At 49.8% G+C, this 18,032-nt stretch overlaps 7 protein-coding genes across 7 annotated transcripts; 3 read left to right on the top strand and 4 right to left on the bottom strand.

The window, feature by feature from the left end:
* Nucleotides 1-71: 71 nt before the first annotated feature.
* Nucleotides 72-1,328, bottom strand: EPUS_09193 (uncharacterized protein; the record flags this gene model as incomplete). Its single annotated transcript, XM_007803046.1, has 2 exons — nucleotides 72-190; nucleotides 266-1,328. 2 exons carry the CDS (start codon nucleotides 1,326-1,328, stop codon nucleotides 72-74), a joined length of 1,182 nt encoding a protein of 393 aa, XP_007801237.1.
* A 1,269-nt stretch (nucleotides 1,329-2,597) lies between these two features.
* Nucleotides 2,598-3,814, top strand: EPUS_09192 (uncharacterized protein; the record flags this gene model as incomplete). Its single annotated transcript, XM_007803045.1, has 2 exons — nucleotides 2,598-3,614; nucleotides 3,668-3,814. 2 exons carry the CDS (start codon nucleotides 2,598-2,600, stop codon nucleotides 3,812-3,814), a joined length of 1,164 nt encoding a protein of 387 aa, XP_007801236.1.
* Nucleotides 3,815-6,335: 2,521 nt separating this feature from the next.
* Nucleotides 6,336-7,726, bottom strand: EPUS_09191 (uncharacterized protein; the record flags this gene model as incomplete). Its single annotated transcript, XM_007803044.1, has 4 exons — nucleotides 6,336-6,365; nucleotides 6,442-6,818; nucleotides 6,872-7,226; nucleotides 7,319-7,726. The coding sequence occupies 4 exons, from the start codon at nucleotides 7,724-7,726 to the stop codon at nucleotides 6,336-6,338; spliced, it is 1,170 nt and encodes a 389-aa protein (XP_007801235.1).
* A 3,351-nt stretch (nucleotides 7,727-11,077) lies between these two features.
* EPUS_09190 (uncharacterized protein) lies at nucleotides 11,078-11,433 on the top strand (the record flags this gene model as incomplete). Its single annotated transcript, XM_007803043.1, has 2 exons — nucleotides 11,078-11,237; nucleotides 11,327-11,433. 2 exons carry the CDS (start codon nucleotides 11,078-11,080, stop codon nucleotides 11,431-11,433), a joined length of 267 nt encoding a protein of 88 aa, XP_007801234.1.
* A 1,067-nt stretch (nucleotides 11,434-12,500) lies between these two features.
* On the bottom strand, nucleotides 12,501-13,874 carry EPUS_09189 (uncharacterized protein; the record flags this gene model as incomplete). The annotated part of the gene is made up of 1 exon (XM_007803042.1): nucleotides 12,501-13,874. One exon carries the CDS (start codon nucleotides 13,872-13,874, stop codon nucleotides 12,501-12,503), a length of 1,374 nt encoding a protein of 457 aa, XP_007801233.1.
* A 513-nt stretch (nucleotides 13,875-14,387) lies between these two features.
* Nucleotides 14,388-15,708, bottom strand: EPUS_09188 (uncharacterized protein; the record flags this gene model as incomplete). The annotated part of the gene is made up of 3 exons (XM_007803041.1): nucleotides 14,388-14,552; nucleotides 14,603-14,827; nucleotides 14,884-15,708. 3 exons carry the CDS (start codon nucleotides 15,706-15,708, stop codon nucleotides 14,388-14,390), a joined length of 1,215 nt encoding a protein of 404 aa, XP_007801232.1.
* Nucleotides 15,709-16,048: 340 nt separating this feature from the next.
* EPUS_09187 (uncharacterized protein) lies at nucleotides 16,049-17,596 on the top strand (the record flags this gene model as incomplete). The annotated part of the gene is made up of 1 exon (XM_007803040.1): nucleotides 16,049-17,596. The coding sequence occupies one exon, from the start codon at nucleotides 16,049-16,051 to the stop codon at nucleotides 17,594-17,596; it is 1,548 nt and encodes a 515-aa protein (XP_007801231.1).
* Nucleotides 17,597-18,032: the final 436 nt, after the last annotated feature.

Raw genomic sequence — 18,032 nt, 5'->3', positions numbered from 1 at the left:
GGTCGTGATACAGCAGTCTGTCCTATCCCACCTACCACTACACTAACCAGTGACATTTTCCGGAGCGGACCTCATAAGTGAGCGAAGAAGTCAACTTCATCTTCAAATACCTCACCCTCCCTTCTTTGCTGATCCGTCACCCTCCTCAACCACTCTTCGCCACTTATGTTCTGTCCAGGATGGAAAGGAACTTCAAGAGAAAGAAGGGATTGTCAGCATTATCCTCTGAAAACTCCCTAGGATAGTAAAACATCGATTTACCTACCTTCAAAGTTATCCTTGGCGCGCATGCCTTCCATATGCCTGCTCAGAAAGACATTCGTACAAAATCCACCGGTCTTGGCAATTTCCAACTCTTCTCGCTCCCGATGCCGTTTGATAAATTCCATGCGGTCGTCGACGGATTTGTGGCGCATGAAGGCCTTCCGAGCCGTCGTGGAGATTTTGAGCAGGTCAAGTAGAGATTTCCAGTCTGCCTCGGTGTTGATTGGACGCCAGTCACGGGTTTGATCGTACATGCCCGCAGTAGCCGCCGTGGCTGGATCTAGGGGAACGATATGAGCATACCAGCCGTTGTCTTTTTGATCATAGTCTCTAGTGATGGGGTAGATCTCATGTGCGTATGAGGGGTCGGATGACTCCATGGCGGCTGGGTAAGGATGATGGTACACGACGCGGTCTTCGAGGAAGAGAGTTTTCGCCAGGGCTGGATGGTGTTTTGTGGTCAGATAACGGACGATGCCGAGAGCGGCAGCTTGCGTATGGAAATTGTCGAAGGTCATGCCATATGGTATTTGGACGTACTCGACACTTGTTTCCTCTTGAGGAATGTCACTAAAGATACCTATACGTGCTTGAGGCTTTTCCTGCTTGTGTGATCTTGTTACTTTCGATGCCCATATGGTACCGAGATCGTGTAGAATAGCATCAACAGGGCAAACGAGTTCTGATTTGGTGGCTCCAGCTTCTGACAACTCTTCGTCAACGTTCCTTCGGATGCCTTTCAGATATAACCAAGCATAAGTCTTCAACACTGTCTGAGGACCGCCACTATCCGTAATCTGCGCGTAATCTTTGTCCTGGTCGTGGCGAGCGCCAGATGGAGCGGCTTGTACTGCGCTGCCGCTCACATCGAGCCACTCCTCTGGCATCAAGTCTCCATCATACCGCTCAGACATTTTGTCGCAGCTGTAAGGTCCCGGAAGGTCGATCTTCTTCGAGGCAAAGAGAAGACCTCTGCATGCCGCTTCGGTGCGAAGCAGCCAGAGATACTGCTCTCTTGTTGGCCACAAACTGCTATGCTGATAATGGAGTGCATCTGATCCCATAATGAAGATTAGATAAAAGAGTGATTTGAAGAATAACCTGTCAAGCGCCTGCTGGAGGTACAGTAAATGCCATCAGCGCCATGCGTCCCCGGGTAGGAATTGTTCCATATTCAACTTGCGAGGTGGTAAAAAACACTGCTTGGCACTGTGTTTCCTGCCCGTCACGGTGTGTATGTTCGAAGCTTCCACACCGAAGTAGAGCTTGTATTGTCAAGCGCAGACAGCAGACAACAAGCACAGCGCATTTCTCCATAACTCCTGCCAAAACACAATTGCGCACTTTCCCATTCTGAGATGTCAAAATGTCGCCAAAATCATCATCAGCATCATCATCTGTTTCCAAGGTTTTGTTGTCTTCATACTATACAACTACTCGAGCGTTCCGTCACGCTCTGAAGTAGTGATGCCAGAGGTCATGGATTGCAACATGTAAGCGTAGCGAAGCTTCTTCCAGCAATCTCGGACACCACTTTTTGCACTCGGAATGATGAGAAAGTGACTCGAATAAGGAGAAGAACACAATATAACTATCTTATCATATGGAGAACTTGTGGGGAACAATGCCAATAGGTGGACGGGGGACCACCTTTGCAAGCTTCGACAATCCTTATCCTTGAAAAATGGAAATGGAAATGGAAATGGTACATGCGATGAGCATGGCCCAGAATGCAATCTTTGTGTCCCGTGCAGAGGGTCATCATGGTCCAAGAGTCAAATATCTTTCTCACCTTACCCGTTTTTCTTATTGAATACGATTTACGGGGAGCGGTTCCCGCGTCGTGGCATGGTTGAAATACGTAGTGAATCTAATTACTAAAGTTTTCCGCTAGTTAGTTAAAGCCCCCTGTAACCTTCTATGCAAGCTACGAGGTAGTACTACTACTGGCTGGGGAATAAGTCTGTGCACGCCGAGGATAGATAGTTGGAGATAAACTCCGACCGTGGGATGAGGATTCCATAGTGTGGGGGTGCAATCGCAGTAACGGACCGGTTTACCTGGCTTCTCAACACGTGAAAGGACCAATTGAAAAGTATTCCCCTCCGTTTGAGTCATGGTTACTTTCCCTAATCTTCTCCATTGCCCACCAGCATTGTGCGACAAAGAATTCCCAGCATCATATCTTCCTTTCTCCGCTTTATCTGTGCTTCCCAGTAGCGGTCAATTGACAATCATTAAGCCTGGAGAAGAGGCAAACATATTTTCCAGGAGCAAAATCGCTACTCTCCTCTCGTCTAAGCTCCGGGCTTCTGAGATCCCTCTGAGGCAGAATGCATAGACAGTTGTCTTACTTCAGCGGAGCCAAAAGCTTTCTTCCATCGCCCGCACCCGACGAGTTGAGCGATTCAGAGGCAGATCTCATATCCGTTCTAGAGGAGAAGCGAAGGGAAATCGACATGGAGATAGAGGCTTTCCAATCGCGCAAAGAGGAGGAGTTCAAGTCATTCGAGCATGAACTCCGCTCACGCAAGAAGCGAAACAATCATATTGTCTTTCCACACCCAGCAACCTCAATTTCAGGGCTGAGCAACCCGAGCAAGAAGGAACTGGCTATGAATGCTATGAATGGCGCTGCATACAAAGAAAGGAAGAAGAAAGCAGAGGATGTCGGTGTTGGTGGCCTGATGCTTACTGGCCCAAGCAGACCCAGCGTCTCTGTTGACAGGGTCACAATCAACGGCCTGACGACTCCTCCAGTTTCGGGCACTCCACCGCTAGGAAAAAACTTGTTTCCTTCGCCTACGCTATTATCGGCTACTCCTCCTCGAGATCCCTCCAAAAGAGGGACTGGCAAATCCCCTACAACTCCCGACAGGGAAAACGAGTTCCATGGCCTCTTCACACCAGGTTATCTCCAGCTGCTCGACACCAAACCTTCTTCCTTGCCCCAGATCGCCACTCCTCCTCCCATATCTGAAACCAAGCGGGCGGTGACGGCCCCAACGCTGCCGTCGACCAGCTTGCCAAGCGCCCTGAGAGCTGCTAGCGGAGCCGCTCGTAAGCGAAAACACGTTACTTTTCGGCTGGCCCATTCAGTGGTAGTAGAGCCAAGCTCCTCATACGAAGAAATACCTAGTCCGTCAGAAGATCAGTATGACCGGGATTCAGATGACGCTGGGACAGACTCGGGAATCGAAATTATGCCAGATCCATTGCCCATTGGGATCCCGCAGTCTGATCTTAGTGAAGACGTGACAAGTCCTAACAAGACCGACAATGAGGCAAGCTTTTTCTCATTTGACGAAGAGCTTGATGAAAAAGGCGATGAGCTTTCGGATGATCCGAACGTTAGTAGATCAACGAGATTGTCTCGAGGCTGTATAAGCTAATTCCATCCTAGGACCTTGAAGATGACGAGATCGAGCTGGACGAAAGTGGAAAACAAGCTGAATCACCGACGTTCGAGTCGCCCACGTTTTCCTCCGGTTCTCTTCCGATCAATATCGTCAATCCCTCCTCCTCTTTAAGAGAAGCGCTGAGTAGCTGACGACCTGTTTGAATATTTCCGTTCCTACCTCCGCTGTAAGAAGTCGCTTTGCTCTATACGAGCCAAAAAGGCTATCGAAAATGAGCCAACAGGACATCAATATCAGCAAGTCACGCTGTGTCCCGACCCTCCTCGATCAGCCTGCTGAATGGACGCAGAGGCGATGAGAGCAGTCTTAGGGAGAAATCACTATCACCCTACCCTCAGTCACTAAGAATAGGGTCTGCTTTGAATTGGGCTCCGGCAAAGGGTAAAAAGCAGCGCCTGTAGATGATACAGCTCATACGAAATGGCCTTTTTCGCTCCATCCAGGGATACCCCGGGACGGTGGTCTTGTCCTCAAGCACGCAGGATTTTCCGTCGAGTCTGATAGTGAGCACAATCTCGAGCATCACAGCACCATGCCGTAACGCAACTGGGCACGCCGCATAAAGGGGAAAGCGCACAGCCCGTCGAGCAGCTCCGAGGAAATTGGCCAAGGGGGACTCTAGGAAATTTTGTGACTTGGCTTGAGCGGACAATTGTTCACAAGAACAGCTTAGCTGTCATTGACTTGTAAGATGAAGATTATGCATGTACATGTATTGATAACGTTGGGATGCCGACGCCTATAGACCCTCTACTGTAGAAAAGAAGAAGAATAATTATTGAAGGGCACGATCGAGATTCATAAGTGCTTACCTTCTCCACCCCTTTCACACCCAGCAACTTACCTACAATGCAACATGGGTACTCGCCCCACCGAGATATCGTACAAAACTCATCGCCCTACGTTCTTGCGGGGCGAGTAGCCCCGAGTGCAGGTAGTTAAAAGACCACTGGAGGCATTCTATCATTCTTTGACACATGATGTGCTTGAATAGAAAAGACGCCAAGTAGCGCTCAGCTTAGCGGTACCACGGGGACGAACCATGAGAACAGCATATGCAGAGGCGATCCGGTTTCCCGGGTTTCCCACTGATTCTGTCATGGCGAGTTAGGTTCGTAAGGACGCGCCGGACTTTGCTGTCGGCCAGCTCACTGGCAACCACATTTCATGGGTTGTCGAATACATCCCGATGGAGGTGGAGGTGGAGGTGGAGGTGGAGGTTGGTAGAGCGAAGAAAGGGCAGTGACATCGGTCGACTGCCTGAATCATGCAATCCCTAAACGGCGGCCAGAACTGCCGCTACTTACTGTACCGCTTTTGACGGCACTTTTCTCGTCGTCCGTTCCAGCAGCCCAGACACGGCATCCCCGGGAGACACTCGAGTTGCGTCACAAAGCTCCACGTGGAATCGATCGGGTCGCCCAGCAAATGCACAATGGTCGGTATTGTCGATTTTATATCCTAGTGTGGCGAAAGGCATGCTGCCCACGAGGACGAGGATAGGGATTTACCAGGTAGTTAGCCTTCGGCGGATTTTGTCGCTTGGGTACTGTCTATGAGCTCCCACATATCTCGTTGCAGTCGAGAAGAGTCAGATTGTAGTACGGTGATGGTGGGTTTTTCTCTCCAGGAGTATCCTGGTATGAGATTGGTGCATTCGTAGTTGCTAGGCTGTTATTTCTCTGATGACATTGCTTACTACGATGTTGCGCTTTTCCTTGTCAATGTATTTAACCAATGAAAATGTGCATAGATGCAACAGGACAATGAAGAAAAGGCACACTTTCCTGATTTGGAAAGTATATACGCTTGCTTGAGGAGTGCTGTGTGGAAGGCAGACACTAAGTCAGCTCGGTTTTGTATATGTCCAAGAATTTAGATACCACACTCAACGTACATTACACATACCTTCCCAAGACGATGGTTGCTATGCTGCAAGAAGTTGCGCGAACAAGCTAAATCTCTTGAACTGTTGATTCCCACCAGGCTGACTTACGTATGCTTCGACATGAAAAAAAAGCCGGCAGGCACGCTGTAATGCGTTGTGACTGAGACGTCTGTTGCCTCTCAGCATTTTCATTGAGAATGGCGGAGGGGAGCCTGTGTAAAGGTCAAGTCGAGTAGTTGTCAACTTCCGATATGTAAAGTTAGTATAGTGTTGAAAAGAGCCGCCAATTAGACTGAAACGTGTTGCCATCTTCTTCTTCTTTGCGTGTAAAATACGCTGTAACTGAATGAGCCAATCCAGTTCGTTCTTTTGCCCAGCATTCCCCCTTGACACCGTCCCTAATAACATCCAGTTGCTTTCCCAATGAATTTGCAGAAAACAACCTGCGCACAGGAGTCGAACAAAAAGCAACACAACACAGAGCCCTATAAATGAAAGCGACCACAATGCCTCACAGAATGCAAAACCCACAAAGGACAACGAACGCTCATATCAGGAGACACGAAATGAATGCAGAATGAACCAGCAACGCCAGTGCAGAAATTACAATCCCATCGAACTCCGGCCTCCCCCAGCTTCCCCGCACGAAAGCCATGGGAGCCAGAGGATCAGAATCCGAAGCAGGATGACGTGTATAAACACAAAGCCAATATACTGCAGTGGTAGCCCTAGTAGAGACCTTCGCAGCCATGCTATATCCAGGCCTAGACGCAAAGCATGTTCTTGGCTGGAAACTAGACAGTAGTAGCAGAACGAAAGTTCAATCATCAGGGTCATGGCCAAGACTGAGGTAAGGCAGCGGAAGATTACTCTGACGCCGGCCTTCAAGTGCTTAATTCGAGAGATGGTGCGCGCGTCAATCTCAGTTTGCTTTGATCGTTCGTGCACTGCTGACGGTGGTTCTGCGGAGGCTCCCTGGACCACGGAATGGGTTGCTTGAGAGAAGAGCCTCGTCCGTGGGGGATAATTGGTTGAATCTGTTGTTTTACCATTTGGCCGGGAACTACCCGTGTCTGATATGCCAGAAACGCTCTCGCTCGTTTTGATCACCGTGGGGATTGAAACCGCATTTAAGGACAAAGGGGTGTCCCTGGGCGTGTCACTCAAGGAGAGCCCTGCTCGACCTGGTGATGGAGTTGCCATCGGCGTAAGCAAGTCAGCTGGCCTCGACCAGCTGCGAGAACGGCCTACCAAGCCATCAGTGTCAAGACTAAGCCTGAGACGAAGGAGGGCGAATTACCAGAGAGCCCTTGGTGCTGCAGGAGTCTCTCGAGACCTTCTTGAGATCGACCAGCCTCCTGCGCCATCGTCGCGTCTGCCATTTTATCCTTTCCAACGACCAGGTCAGGCATGTTATCTTCAACCGTGACATGGAACTCCCCTTCCACTGTCTTGATGCTATGTCTCGGATGCCACATGAGTGGAAGTACGCCTCGACACTCAGGCCTTCCGCAACTGTGTGGTCGGATTTCAAGTCCAGTCTGCTCTGCTATCCGCATGGAAATCCAGTTCTCATGAGAATCACCTTCAATACAGATGCAAGGACGCCATACTTGACGACTATAGGACCAGTATTTGACTTCGTTGGCGTCATTCTAAGGCACATTAGCAGCCGGAGGAGAGAGCGAAAAAACATTGGACTTGCCGTTGGACCAAGCAGAATGTTGGTGATACCATGTCTCAAGACTGGCGCGCTCTTTGAAGAGCTGGTGTCCGAATTCTCAAATTGCGAGCCTGCCTCCGAGAGATCACCGCTAGTTGAGATCGGGGACGGTGCCCTTTGCATAGAGCCTGACCGGGAGTGGAACCCAGTAGCCCCAGTAGATGGTGGGCGTATGGACCTTGTATCTGAAGCAGGTGGGGCAGATGTGGGCTTTGGATGAGGTGAGGCTGGGGGCGCGGACTGGCGGGCACCAGATTGGACTTTGACGAAGTATGCCTCGAAGTGTTTATGGGACGCAACGTGAAGGTCTTCAGTTAGATAATGCAGAATTCGACGCCAGTCCGGGTTCTCAGCCCAATCCGTAGCTATGCAAGCCTTCCCCAGCTGAAACATCAGGTCTTTATCATGCTTTGTTCGCTTGTTGGTGTCCATCTCGTTCACCAATGATGTGTGTAGTCTGCTGAGCGTGTACGGTAAAGCTCAGTTCGGGAGGGCTTCATTAGCTCTTCAGCCAGTTGTCTGGGAGGATGACCGAGTCTAGACAGAGGCTCCGCACTCGGTGAGATTGGTGGTTGGGAGACACGAGTGGATCAATCGAGGAAGGTGGGATCTTGTAGTCGCTGCATGTGTGGCGACAACGCGGCGACAGGTGTGCGCTTTACTGGCATAATAAGATTGAGGAGTAATGCGGATAGTGACTTGGGCAGTATTTTCGAGCTAGATAGTGGGAATCGTGAAGGGTGCAACTGTCGGCGTCTGTGTAACTAATTGTATAAATCGTGAAGGGTGTGAGGGTGTTGAACCTGGCGGCGTCTGTGCAAACTAACTGTATAAGGTGCAGGCGGTTCGGTGGGGCAATGGTCGTGAGAGCTGGAGCAGTATTTCTGGTATACTGTGTCGATTAGTGGAATGAGAGTGAGCCCTATGCAACGTCGATGACGAAACTGACAACAAAGCAAGTAAGAGGACTCCCAGCACTGCCTCAGCGTGGCGAACCATGGCTAACATGAGGCTGGTGTTGCTCTGGGCATGTTATGCTCTAAAAAATTAGCTGGTACGTAATAACAGCTCATTTTGTTGCTGGTCTTTCTCATTGACTTTGGATCTCTGATTGAGATCTCTGATTGGGATCTCTGAAGATTTCTGATTGGGATCTCCGGACCCTGTGACTTGTCAAAACGGATACCAATCGATTGAACGCGGGCGGAGCCTCAGCCCTGGACCCTACCTAACCTATGAACCAATGCAAATGGCCCTGCGAACATCTCCCTAAACCAATGGTTCTCAAGGTTTCTGGTATCTCACTGGCAATTCTCGTTCCTTCACTTGTCCGTCGGCTTTCTTGGTAAACTTCTTGCTTTGGCTATCGAATTGCTATCCGTCTTCGGTCCACTGCACCCTCAGTTTCCGGTAGATTTTTGATATCAGCCGCATGGTTAGCTGTGTCTGATTTGCGTTTCTCGATTTCTTTTGCTTCCTTACGGCGCATCTGTCATTAGTGGTGCTCTCACCATTTCACCATTTCACCGTCTAAGCTCACCTTTGCCAGCCTTCCTTTTATCCTTCACAAGTGGTGCAGCTGGAGTACCCCGGTACCTGGGGTTAAGTATAACAACCTTGTGCTTGAACAGGGTTTGATAGCCGAGGATGATATCTCGAGGTGGTGATTCTGCAACGCGCCGTTCCAGAATAAACGTCTGGTGCCCACGCCGCCAGATTGCCTCGATGAGACCAAGGGATGTCAGTCGTCTGCTGTTGAAATCCAGTAACTGTTCATCGGAATTAGGATCATCCTCAAGTCGAGGGAGTCTTAGTTGGAGTGCAAGGCTCAGGTCAGTGTTCTAAAGCAACAACATTGTTGTCAATTTCAGACGGTGGTCTGAAATATTGTCCAGCAGTCAAGTTCAATGAACGTGTACCCAGTAAAGGTCAACATTATCTGGGTAACCTTCAACGTGGACGATTCAGTATGCCTCGTACCCAACTTGAAGTGCTTGCAAGCCATGCTCTACGTGTGCAATGGATCGAGTTACTTGATTGATTCTAACGTAGTGTGAGAGAGAAAGCTGACGAGCAGCAAGAGCTAATCTAAGAAGTAGCAGCGACGCCAAGCCAGCTAACGGATCCCACGTGATAACGCGGGATTGCTTGGCTGGATTATAGAAGATCGCCAAGCTATCATGCTTGGCATTCCTCTGTTTATTATCTGAGTTCTGACACTAATTAATTTGAAGACCAATTCGAAAACATGCAAATTCAGAACAGAGTAGTGAACACAGGACGACCACCCTCTGTTACTATGCAGGTCGAGTCGACTTTCCCTGCAAGTGCTTTCACCCTGTTTGACGTCTTATTGGATCCTTCCTCATCGATCTGTGATACCATAGTGTGTCTAGTCTTAAGCCCTAACTGGAATATATTTTGGCCCCCCATCATACGTTGATTCAGTCGGGATGGGATGGATTATTGAACTCCGCTATGATGCCAGACTCAGCAAATTCAATTTACCACCCCAGAATGTACTGATCGAAAAATGGATAGAACTACTCGAGTTACTCCACCATTAGATCAGCGCCAATAGGAATCTATTCTACTCGAATATTTTTGAACATGTTACTGACGATTGACCATCTGGATTTGAGATCAGGCCTAGTATGTTGACATGGATCATGCTGTGTGCGCATCAGCATTCTCGACCACACCACACTGTGTCACACTCCTAAAGAGCTGTCCGTGACCACGAAGGGAAACATATGGCTGTAAATCCAGACCGCAGCTTTCCTATAATGGTGTCAAGTCCCTTCCAGGGGTTACCATCATTCTAATGATTGTCACCTTGGCAATAAAAGAACGAGGACGGAGGGCACGGGGCGGTAAGCGGGCCGGGTGGCTGACTGAACCTGCTTGACATGAGTTCAGCTGGGAGGGAAAAGAGGAGACCTGGATGACCTTGAGTGTTCGTGCTAAATTACTTATGCAGCTCTCTTTCACGGGTCACAATACGCCTAGCGAATAGTGACGGAGACATGTTGACCTCTGCAGTGGTCCACATTTCCGGTTGCCAAGACACTAGTTTGATAAATACTTCTGACGTCTGTGATTGTCGATCGACTCTTTTCCTCTCGTATGCACGCCAGCTATTTATGCACCCAGCAGCTTTAGCGAAGGGGCTGTGTTGATTGTCGACGGTCGAGACTGTCGATGATTTAACAATAGCGCCGCCCATTCATCAATAGCGCAATGGCAACCACGGCCATGTGAGGGCATTTCTTTCACACATCGTGGCGGCTGGCTGACCTTGACCTCAGCTTGGTCCTCCTCTCCTCTCAGAAAGATAACTTAGACTGGCTGAGCTGTAACATGATAAGCCTAAGAGCCCTTGTGGAGATCAACCTACCCAACTTATTGGCTGACTCAAAACGGGCGTTTCATCTGATAAGTCGTCTTTTTATGTCTTCAGCTCGCCACATTCGTTTATACCTCTCTGGTAGACGTATTTGATCCGTCTGTGAGGACAGAGAGACGGCTATATAAAAGACGGGCGCCACCCTTTAGGAGAAGCTCATTCTCATATAGATCAATCAACAACAAGCTCAGTATAAACTAACATATCTACCTCCTTTAACGAACAGTCTTATCTTCTACTAGGAAATCCTTTCTAGTACATGTCTTATGTTCTAGGCGATTGAAGACGGTTAGCTATACCTACGCCTATCAACTGAAGCTGATATCTCTAACAGAGTTCAGGTCTCTATTCCTTAAACTTCGCCAGAAGTACCAATCATGTCGTTCTTCACACACTCTCAGAACACCAGAATTGACAAGCGTGACAATAAACAATACCTCGTCGCCGAACTGGCTACAGGATCTGCCGCCAGCGGTGACAAAGCCGGATGGTACGTCGACACTATCTGTCTCGACGACTACATCAGAAACGACCATGGTTCGTTGAAGTAGGGCAGAGGGGGCAACTTCAGCCACTCCGCCAGAGAACTCAAGCTGCTCAATGATGGGAGGACTCTGGCGGCCCAGCTCGCGGCCCCGGGGGCGACACTGGTGGTGGTGGCTGGCGCGACGCGACCATCGATCTTGGCGAACGCTTGGCGAATGATCACGGCCGCTTCAAGTATAATGAGTGAGTGTTCGTGAGGTCATCCCTGTGTCCACTCTTGCAAGGGGAGAGAGTGGTGAAGAGTCCCACAGAGGTAGAGCCGTAGGATGAAAATAAAATGGTCTAAGCTTCCAGGACGACTGTTTCTTGCTCGAATTCCCAGATGCCAATAATCTCAAGATCTAGGTTATTATTAAAGCTTAAAGGGGTCCTTTAATGAGTACTGAACAATCCCTTCAAACATGTAGTAGTAGTGAAGCCAGATGAGCACATACCATTGGCCAATTCCTCCAACGTGTATTTTTCCATTGATAGTTATCCGTCTACATTTAACTTCGCTAGTTTCAGAGCTCATTTTCGCTGCAACCGTACAGTGAATTGTCTGTACGTACACTCTCAACTCACTTACTTAGCAGGAAGAGGCCCTCTAAAAATAATGCTAGGGAAGCCATCAAAGTGCGCTTAGATTAAGCCTAATCGTAATATTACTTAGAGAGTACAGGGATATATAGCTTAGTCGTCTATAATCTAATAAAATCTTATTATTTACAATGTATTTTACTGAAAATATAATTATAATATAGTCAAAATATGCTTCTTTTATTATATTAGTATGATGATCATTTGACAGAATGACTGTTATTTCTACTAACGGCACTTAGCGTATATCTTTAGCTACCCCTTCTCCTGGTAAGTACTGTGCATTGTGAAACTCTTGCGAAAACCTTGGCAGTTGTGCAGAGTTGCTGGCGCCCGCTCTGTTGAACAGGTATGGCTCTTGTAAGCCCTTCAACTTGGTGCTCGCTGTTTTCCGGGATCAAAAAAGGATTGGTGAGGTTGTTGGTTTTTTGATCTTTCGCTCGTTGATCACCAACTTCAGATGGTTACAAAGCGCCAGCAGGAGATAATAAAAACATCGTTAGAAGGGATGAAAAAGGCATTGGATAGATGAATAGAAAATCAGTCGACTCTAACAACCTAAAGAACAGATCTGTACCCGAAGTTTAGATTCCGCTGGGTGTGATGAAGTCCATATGTTGAGACGGAAAGGCGGGGGTGGTACTAAGTAGTACTATATTGTATTATCCTATTGAATCAGCTTGGGGCATCGTCTTCGCCTATGCAATCCTGCTGATCCCGGAACTGGCAGTCCTCGCTCTCCGCGCCCTGACTGATCAAGTACTCCGCCGTGCCGAGATCCCTATCCACCACCCGTCTCCTGAGGGGTGTATGCCCCTTGGCGTCTCTTGCCTCGATTTCGGCACCCCCGAAAAGCAACACGGCAATGCAGGCTTTGGCCCTCGCCGCGACGGCGGCGTCGCTCTCCGTATCGACGGCTTCAACAGCATCTGCCACGCGTTCAGCATAGGTAGCGACCCGGTTGCGCGGCGGGTCGTAGAAGGCGGTAACCGATGTTGTATCCACCTGGTGCAGTGGCGTGTCTTGGTCGTAGTCGCCACGCGCTCTTCCGTTCGGATCCGCGCCATAGGCCAACAGCAGGGCCGCTAGGACCGGCTCCCGGTGGTAGTTAAAGGCATTCGGATCCGCGCCCAGGCTGAGCAGCGAAAACACCGAGGTGTAGTTTGAGACGGAGATGCAGAGTTCCAGTGGAGACCCGCAGGCTGCGAGGTCGTCGACCTTGACGCCGTACCGGCCGTCCAGTAGGGTTTGCACTGCCACAGCAGCAGTAACATCCTGCGCTTCTTTGCCGGACGTGGATTCGTCCAAGTGGTTGCTCTCAACAACACCACATATCAGGGAAAGCAGTGTTCGGATGTTGGCTGCTGGAGAGTGCTGCGCAGATTCCCGTGCGCCCGTCATCGCGACGGTCGTGAACAGGTCTTGTTCTGCAAGTGGCCGGGGTTCGGCGCCGAGCGATAGTAAAAGACGAAGACACTCGATGCTGCCTGTGAGCGCGGCCACCTCTATTGGGGTCGTGCCGCAGTCTGACAAGACGTTCGGGGAGACGCTGAACTTTTGGATGAGTTCTGGCGAACGAAAATCAGTATTCTGGATCGCGAACATCAACAACATAACAATATTGACGTCTGTACCGCGTATTATTTGCTCGTGGCAGTAATCTACCGCCACATGAAGCAAAGTATAGCCGTCCTTCCTCCTCTGTAGTAGGGCCCTATGAACGCTCAACGTCGCTGTCAAACCTTCCACATCCCCTTTAACTACCAACCCAAACAGGGGATCGCCCGCCGCACCATCAAAGTTTCCATTGAGCACTTCCCACTCGGTCATACATGTCCCAATAAACGAATGGAGCAGACTTACCTCCACGAACTCGTCCGGCACGGCATCTATCGCTGCACGAAATCGATCCTGCACTGCAGTCGCGCTTGGCCCTTTATGTCCCTGAAAGCATATGGCATACAAAGCACTTTTCAGCCACGCTACTTTTGCTTTTGCGGGAATGGGGAGACTAGTGCCGTCCAGGAGACTGTAGACCAGAGCCGTCATCTGTCCGAGAAGGGAACCGAACCGAGCTGCTTCGAGCTCCAGCTCTCGCGCTATTGCGGCGTCCAATGGGACGCCTCATGGCGAGATCCGGATACTGAGGGGCGCTTTTGCTGGTAGAGTTTTTGCTTTCTTCCCATGTTTGAAAAAGAAGTCTCTGCAGCGGTATGGGTATTCGAGAAAGACTATATGCATCATACTATGGCGCGAGGTCAGCAAAAGGAGTCCCCTTTCTGCAAATTCAATCTCGGTATGCATTCTTTACCTTAGATACAAATTCATTCTTGGTGGCTTCGTTCATCCCAGCCACGTGACTCGGTCGATTAAGTGCAATCCCGCTTCTATTATCAACTCGGCTCAAAACGTGATCCTGTCCTGCATCAATTGCTCATCGTACCTTATAAGCGAGGATTCTCAAAAAACGTACTGTTGTTGGTCGAACGAGGTACGGAAGGAAGATCTCAGCCTTGCTGCGAAGGTCATTTTCCATCTACCACAATTGAAAGCTGCACGATTTCACCTGTTGGGAGTCTTTAATATACGATGCATCGTTCCAAGGGATACGTCCCGTTTGTTCGGCTGCATCCGTAGCAGCTCAGCCATGGCGGTCCAAATCTGAAACCACAGCATGTCGTGAGGAGTAGAATTATCTTTCAAATGTTCAATAAGCGGGCTGTTTAGCTGGGGTCGATCAGAACTGCGGACATCGATATCTGGTTGGTACTACGAACCTCACTAAGGCCAGTAGCGTGTGTAATGATGTGTTTTCGTAATAGTGAGGTTGTATCTTGGTTGAGCTTCCAATCGCGGATGACAGATTCATTGGCGGACGATTCGGGGCCGTATGGCATATCGGGGAACAGGGCATACCACATGACCAGGCCATACGAATAGAGGTCTCTCGTCATTGTTTTGGCAAATGGTTTGATGGCCGGCGGCGCATGAACCATGCACTCCTGGCCTCTTGCATTAGCGTGCTACTTACCTGTGTTGGGCCGGAATGGCAGCTTACGGGGGCATTCCAATAAAGTGTTCCTCCAATTCGCTCCCTGTTCTCAATGAATGGACTACAGAACCCAAAGTCTGAAAGCTTCGCCACGAGCCGCCTTGGAGCTGGAAACAGGAGGATGTTTTCTGGCTTAAGATCTCCGTGCACCATTTTGGTAGCGTGGAGCATTGCTACCGCTTCGGCTGTATCGGTAAGCAAATCAAAGACTAGCTGCTGATGTTCATTGCTCCATGGTCTTTTATACCAGGATATGAAATCCTTGAGAGTGGGAGTCGTCTGATCCGCGATTTCAACGATGATTGAAGGGCGGTAGGTACTTATGGCTAAGTCACCCTCTACACGATCCCACGAGAGACCAAGGAGGTCGACAAAGTTCGGGTGAGCTTTGAACCACGGATGATTCATGACTCGGAGTTCCAGGAATAGTGACTTAAGTAATTCTTGGTACTCCTCCTCGTGAATCTCAAGCATGGACTTTCCGAGAGGAACGCCGAGATTAATTCTCTTAACGGCTACAACTTTCTTTCTTGATTTCCATCGGCACTTGAAGACGGTCATGGTGGTTCCACAGCCGATGGGCTCTCCCGCGTTGATGTCTTCAAGATCGTCGGTACTGCAGATGGCCAGACCGGTGGCCTGCAGTTGCTGAGCAAATGTGACGACGTCGTCGACGGTTGGGGCACCAAAATGCTCAGAGGCATTCGACAGCGACGAATCTGCGAAGCTGGCAATCAGATCCCAAGCCGAGCTTTGAAAAGCAAAAGCATTTGGTGGACTGCTGAGCGTCGAAGACATATCGTACCCGCCAGGAGGGTGTATTTTCGACATGTAGAGTGCTTTTGTTGAAATGATTGGACGGGCAGGAGGGAAAAACCTGTAAATGGCTTAGACAGGGACGATGCTCCAATGTAGCGCTCGCATTGTATGCACGAAGACGAATCAAAATCCATCCGTCGTTCAGCCTCGGTAGCATCCCTGCAAGGCTGCCACCTACTTATGCTGATGACTTGTTCAAAGCAATCAACAGAGCCAGCAACAGTGGTGATAATTCATCATGAATTTGTACAAGCAATCGCCAAAACTAGCAGGCCTGGCAACGATTTTGCCGTCTTGCACTGTCTACGTCGACGATCATCAACCGCGAGGGTGAGAGAACAAGGTCGCCGTCATGGCGTCTGGACTCGAGATATTCTCCGCAATTGCTGGCTGCGTAGCATTAGCCATTGCCGTCCATGGCTTCTTTCAGGACCAACTCCAAGACCAAGAAGCCGACAGCGTAATCCTCTCAATCAGGAACGATATCGCCATCCTCCACGACTTCGCGCGCATCTTCGACTCAGCTGCCAAAGACGACAGGATCCTCATATCTGACAAGCTGCTGCTGAACGAGATCTGTCTCACGCTGCAACCGCTCCTCGTCAGCATACAAAACTGGATCGTACGCAGGCAGATGGCGCACCTAACAGCATCACCGACGCGGAAGGTGGCGGATAAGATCCTCGGGTTTTTGTACAAACAAGCGGAGTTGCAGAAGGTGGCCATGCAGCTATTCCAGTGGACGGAGAGATACCACATACGGCTTGGGTTGCTGCCACCTCCGCTGAAAGACAGGTTGTTGACATCTAGCGATGGGGTTGACTCGTTATCATCCTCGGGTCTCCGCGTCCTGAGAGACACTTTCGCAAAGTTGACCATGCAAAGCCAGTATATACCAGATACTGGATTAAGAAAGGCCGAAAGGGAAGTTGTCCTTCGTTCCGGACCTAGTGCATCCCGAATGTTCGCGACTCTTGGCCAGGAGACGATACTCGTCGAGTTCAAACCCCACAAGAGCACCCTCGCCGGGCAGGAACTGTCCATCTTCGAATCCGAAGTGACCAAGCTGGTGAAATTACTCAGCTGTGCTGAAGCGCCACTTTGCCGGATCCTCAGAGCAGCTGGATACTTCCACCAGAGCTCTCGCTCTTGCTTCGCATACCTGTACCAGTTCCCGAAAAATGTTTCCGTATCCGCCGACGCCATATCACCCTGCACCCTCCTTGATCTCATCTGCACCACCCGCCCATCCCCCCGCACCGGCTCTTCTCAGACGGAGCTCCTCCCGCCTCAGCACGCCCTCGAGGAGCGCTTCGAGTTCGCGCGGAAGATTGCCTGCGCGGTCATGTACGTGCACATGATGCAGTATGTGCACAAGTCGATCCGGACGTCCAACATCGTTGTCTTATCCCAAAAGGCTGCTGCCACCACCCCAGAAACGGGATGTTTTCCAGAGCGGCTCGGCGAGCCATTCTTGTGCGGGTTTGAGACGGCAAGACAAGACAAGGCTACCAGCGACCAGAGAGGAGATGCGCACTGGCGTTATAACATCTACCGTCACCCGAAGCGGCAAGGGTTGCACCCGCAGGAACGTTACACGATGAACCACGACATCTACAGCCTAGGCGTGGTGCTGCTGGAGCTAGGTGTGTGGAGACCACTTCTTAGCACTGGGCTTGCGAAGTTGAAAGACTCAACTGACGAGGAGGTTGCGGCGGCGAAGGTAAAAGATTATCTAAAGAAAATGGCCAAGGAAAGGCTTCCGATAGTGATGGGAACAAAGTATTGCGAGACGGTTCTTTTCTGCTTGGATGTGGAAGGGGATGGGCAGATTGGGAGCTCGACAGTGATCGAGGAGGTGTTGAGGAAGCTTGAAGAGTTAGCAGTGGGTATGCAGTGACATATGTGATATACCTAGCGAAGCTCAAGCGTTTCGGCAGATTATATAACACTTGCTCATGTACAGTCAACGGGATTCGATCTGCTGGAATTCACAAAACAACAGAGTGAGCATAAGGGGTAAGACGAGTATGAAAAGTCTGTGGCGAATTTCTAGGGAACACTTTCTCTAAGGAGGACGAGCTGTACATGGCTAGGATAAAACTAGATTGATCTCTGGAAACAGCTAACGTACACTACCACTTAGCGGGCCACCCCACTTACCGGGCCAATTTGCACACACTTTACGCAGTACTTTACCACTCCATAGGCCACATTACCATGACTTAATTGGGCCAAAAATTGAAGCTGGAGATACTTCCTATTTGAGCCTATCTGAGAGAATTCTGATGCGCAGCGAATCCTCCGAACGGTGCGTAATTTGCACTCTAGAGGGC

The sequence above is a fragment of the Endocarpon pusillum genome, assembly GCF_000464535.1.
Source record: "Endocarpon pusillum Z07020 unplaced genomic scaffold scaffold1958, whole genome shotgun sequence".
NCBI lineage: Eukaryota > Fungi > Ascomycota > Eurotiomycetes > Verrucariales > Verrucariaceae > Endocarpon > Endocarpon pusillum.
The sequence above is the reverse complement of the archived record's forward strand: the minus strand, read 5'-3'. Positions and strand labels throughout refer to the sequence as shown.